The sequence below is a fragment of the Meleagris gallopavo genome, chromosome 6 (assembly GCF_000146605.3).
Source record: "Meleagris gallopavo isolate NT-WF06-2002-E0010 breed Aviagen turkey brand Nicholas breeding stock chromosome 6, Turkey_5.1, whole genome shotgun sequence".
Classification (NCBI taxonomy): domain Eukaryota; kingdom Metazoa; phylum Chordata; class Aves; order Galliformes; family Phasianidae; genus Meleagris; species Meleagris gallopavo.
The window spans coordinates 47727910-47732856 of NC_015016.2; the positions used below are offsets into that span (position 1 = coordinate 47727910).

Sequence of the window (4947 nt, forward strand, 5' to 3'; positions counted from 1 at the left end):
CTGTGATCTGCTCCAGCCAAAGCGGAGAAGTGCCGGCAGGAGAACACATCCCCGCACTGCTCCTCCCCCCGCCTTGTCGTCAGAACGGAAACAAAGCGTGGTTGCGAATGGGGACGAAAGAAAACCTCGGGAGCGAGAATAGGCTGGATGTGCAGAGCTGTAGGAAACTCGGGATGCCAGTGTCAGCACGGGAAGCCTTGGGAGGAAGGAGCTGAGAGCAGGGCTCTGGGACCCAGAGATCTCCTCGGGAAGAGCTGAGAGGGGGGCTGGCAGGGTCCAGGAGGGTTCTGCCCTCATGGAACAGAACAGCAGTTTGTGCAAAAAGCGGCGCTGGATTTGGTCACAGCTGCGATAACAGTTAAGGGTGGAGGAAATTAAGCTACGGAAGGAATTGCAGCCAGGTGTGGAATTTGTAGGCAACGCTGAAGCCAAACGTGCTGTTCTTACTGCAGTCAGTGGTGAATTTGTAACCAGAGGGGAAACCACTGGCAAAAGTGAGGAGGTTTATTTTGTTAAACGTTTACAATCCAGTACAGCTAAACGGGTAGGCAGACACAAATTGCTGTACATGCCAAATTCACCAAAACCTTTAGTACGGCATGATTTACTAAACCACCTGCCAACTGAAATAAAGTTTAAAGGCAAATAGAAATTGGAGGTAAAAAAGAACAGCTAATAAAGGTGCTTAGTTTAGCATTAATCATTACCCCTGCTGGGATCAGAACACGGACGAAGTAAGGGATGAAGTTTGTCCTGGGGTGTGGGCAGTAGAATCCCCAGGTAGGACCAAGAACGCAGCACCAAAAGGATTCAGAATAAAGCCGGGAGCTTGGCTGGTTCGGCTTAAGCAGTTCTCTCTCGAATTCAAAGACGTGGATGACCTGGTAGCCAACAAAACAAAGGAGGCAATGCATAACACGGACAATTAGCTCACCAAACTTTCTCAGCCTTTCTCAGGCTACCGAGTTGCTCCACAGAAAGCCCAGGTGGCACAGCCACAAGTAACCCATTTGCGTTACGGAATCACTGCGGGATCCCCAGCCCTAGGAAACAGCGAGGAAGGAAACAGGCAGACTGGAACCTCAAACAGCTATACTCTCCTAGAGATGACGAGGTGGTGCCGCCTACAACTATGGAATACTGGGAAAGCCCCTCTATGCCCTTTTGAAATCCTGTCCAAAGGTCCTCATGCAGGTTGAGGAAGACGGATTAGAGGAAGGTTTAACTGTGGCAATCAGACACGGACTCCGTTGTTAGTGCAGAACAAAAAAAAAACACTTGTATTGTGGGTGATGAACTTGAACAATGTTAAAGGTTAAAGGAATTGAAGTCAGGGACCTGCACAAATTAAATGAGGGGACTCGAAAAGTAGAAACAGAGTTTGTAATGAAAGAAAGAAATTGGGAAGAGCAGCAGCAGTTGCACTAGAGCAGGACCTTGCAGGACCCAGGATGAGTTTTGCCCCCAGTGGACTGAATGCACTGCACACACAGCAGGGTAAAGATGTTTGTTTCCTGGTAGATGTGGGTGCCTCTCACTCTGTGCTGCATCAAGATTTACTACCTGTAGGTGATTTTTGTCACAGTAGTACGAGCTGCTGGTCAACAAGAAAAAGCTTATGGATGAAATAAAACATGGAGCTAAGGGTAAAGCAAGAAACAATGGGAGAAAGCGACTATAGCTGTAAATAACTTTCTGCGAGTATTTTGTTTTGTCGAGAGATGTGACTTAGTGGCTAGTTGTATTTAGCGAGCAGGTGTTCCACCTGGGCTCTGTATCATGCACTGGCCATGCAGGTGTGGAGCACAAGTGGAAAAAACCTCGCAGACCCTGAGGAGAATAAAAGCAGGAGAGAGTCTGCGATGGGTGAGAAAGGAAAAGGGATCTTGGAAGCAGGGGACACCCTGCTGGCATTGCCTTTCGCATCCACACCACAAAGTCCCTTCTCTGTTGTTTCGGCGGTTTGCCATCTCTCAGGGGTCAATAAGTAGTAAAAATTAGCTTGGAAAGTTTCCATTTCCCACTTATGGAATTGTCTAAAATAAATGCCTGTGTGAGTGTGTCTGTATCGACTCAAGAAATCGTGACCTCCTCTGTGACTTTTATGTTTAGTGTGTTATCAGTAGAGGCTTTGATTGAGTTGTGATGATTTTGTTATTAATATAATTAGTGCTATTACTGCGGTAACAGCAGCAATCCCGTGCAGAGTCCTGCTTTTCTCTGGGTGAAGGAACAGCTCCAAGATGGGTGGAATGTATTCAGGTGTCCCTTCAGGGGTTTTTGCAGGATGGAGACAGAGTTTGTTACAATTAGGATTGGTTTGTCTCATTGCTTCTTTGTGTGTTTTAATTTGTGTTTCACGCTTGTTGCTGTGTATACAAAAATGATACGGGATGCTTTGAGCCGTGCCTTTTTTATGAATAAAGAAGGGGGAGATGTGGGGGAAGATGGAAGTGTGAGCAGTCAGCAAAGAGTTTATCAGACTCCTTGATAGACCCTATCACTGTGAAACGTTGGGAGTATGGAGTGTAAGACTGAGAGCAAATGGGATCTGTTTGCGTCTAAGGGTAAACAGGAGGTTCTGTTTGCACGCACTGTTAACCTTATCACACTTAAGAAACTTTTCATCCTTGATCACCGTTGTTTGGGAGAAGCTCGGCCAATGAACTGATGAGAGGGACAGGAATCCTGGCTCGTAAATGGATGGAATATAAGATGGACGTTGAACACAACAAAGCAGAACTTTTGGGAGAACGATTCTGACACTACAAGAAACTGTGAGAGCTCTCTAACTCGACTGAGCGCCAACAGTGATGAGCACTGACATAACTTAGGTGAAAGACATGTTCACATGGCACCAAAATAATAATTTAAAGGCGACTTTGTTTTGCAGTGTTTATAAAATGGCATGAATGTAGGATAATTTGTAGAGGAAAGATAAATGAGGTCACTCTTCTGGGAAAACTCGGCAATTCCCCTGATGGTCCCTCAGAAAAAGGGCTGTTAATGTGGTTATTCCTATGGGGTAGGGTGTAGAGTTATCTGGGAACATTTATTGTCAAACAAACTCCTGCAGGAAATTACCGTTTTTGAGATAAATTATATTTTGAAGGTTTTTCCCTGCAGAGAACATCTCATGGACTAGCAGAAGGGGGAAGCGTCTCAACAAGTCCATAGCCCTTGAGGCAGTGAGAGCTCCAGGCTCAGCTTGTGACTCCACATTCAAGGAAGAGGACCCAGGGTGACAGAGCACAGGAACAGGCTGCCCAGAGAGGGTGGGGAGTGTCCTCTGGTGACATTCAAAACCTTCTAGGACTCTTTCCCTTGTAACCTGCTCTAGGGAGTCTGCTTCAGCAGGGAGGATGGAGTGGATGATCTCCAGAGGTCCCTTCCAGCCCTTTATTGTTTGGGATTCTCTGCACCTGTGCAGTATTTGCTCTGGGTAGCAGCTGATAGCAGATGGAGTGAGAAGGCTGGGGGAATGAGGCAGTAACAACCCTGTGGTTCAGACTGAAGTAGAAGTTGAGTGGTTGAAGGAGTTTTGTGGCTTGATGGTCTCTGAGCATCTATCAAGGTGTGGGTCCCAGTAGGCACAGTAGTATGTAGCAGCATCATCTGGACTTACATTGTTTATTGTAAGAATGAACAGTTGCTGACTAGAAACTTTATCAACCATGTACTTGTTCCCTTGAAAGCCACTTTCAACTCTAGTTTTCCCTTCTGCAAAGAAGAGTAGCCTCTCTGGAGGTCTATTCTCCTTTTGTTGATACCAGTGTATGACGGTGTTATCGAAATGTCCAAACAAGTCTCCAAAACGACACTGCAGACGTGCACTTCCTTGTGACTTGGTGATGGATAGAGGGCTCTGAATGGGAACTTTCCATGCAAATTCATCTAGGAAATAAGGGGAAAAAAGGAGGAGAAATTGTTATTCAGTGACAATCAGGGATTTGGAAAGATGTCTTTGAACTCATCCATGGGTTCCTGTGAGGAAAAGGAAGCTTAAGAAAGCAGAATGTACGAGACCAAGTGGTTGTGGTCGTGAGAGCTGCCAGCAGCAGCACGTTCGTTGCTTCCACTTTGCTGCTGTTGAGGAGCAGAATGAATGGGGCCTTGGATGGAGACAGCAGCCAGTGGGAGTCTATGGTGATGGAAGTTCTGTGGGGGAAAAAGAGAAAACAAACAAACAAGGAAAAGAAAGGTAAAAGTGAGAAGTAATAACGTTGTTCAGGGGCAACGTTCCACTTGGGAAGATATCTGTTATGTCACCCGTGGGTGCCTGTGAGGAAAAAGAAGCGGAAGGACTTACAAGACCAGGCAGCTGCAACCATCAGAGCTGCCAGCAGCAGCATGTCTGCCTCCCCTGCTCAGCTGCTGTTGAGACTGAGAGATGTGTGAGCGGGGCCCCAGGTGGGAGGAGAAATCTCCAGCCATGTTTGTCCTGTGCATGCTTTTTCTCGGCTGAAGAGCCGGTAGGTATCAGCTTTCAGCAACGGGCAGCAGCACCGTGAGCGTGTGCCCTGCCTTTGATCTGGAGTGTGGGAGGAAGTGCACAGCCACAGGATTTCAGTTTTGAGCCTCAGAAGAAATGCAAACACTTCTTGGAGAGAGAGACTAGAAAACAAGAGCAGAAAGACACGTGGCAGTGTGGTGTTATGCTCATATTGCTAAGAGGATTGGACGACTGCCTCCTTCTAGTGAATACCAACGGCAAAAGCCGTTTGATTTTATGTCAGGACAGGCAGGTAGGTGGCTTCAGTGCATGAGCAAGGAGGAGAGAAGGATGGAACAGACCTGAAGGAGAAGGGAGGGAGATGCATGCGCACAGTCACTCCTGGCAGCGGCACCCCAGGGCAATCTGCTGTGTGGGCAACCTCAGTCAGTTACAATCCCATTTGTGCTAGGGATGTATGGAGAGAACAGGAGACTAGAACCCTGTGGCCAAAA

General features: G+C 47.1%; 1 gene segment (V, D, J or C); it reads right to left on the bottom strand.

The window, feature by feature from the left end:
- Positions 1-2592: 2592 nt before the first annotated feature.
- Positions 2593-4936, bottom strand: LOC116216766. The segment is given in 2 exon segments: positions 2593-3894; positions 4310-4936. Coding segments are annotated over 2 exon segments (432 nt in total).
- Between the last annotated feature and the right edge of the window lie 11 nt (positions 4937-4947).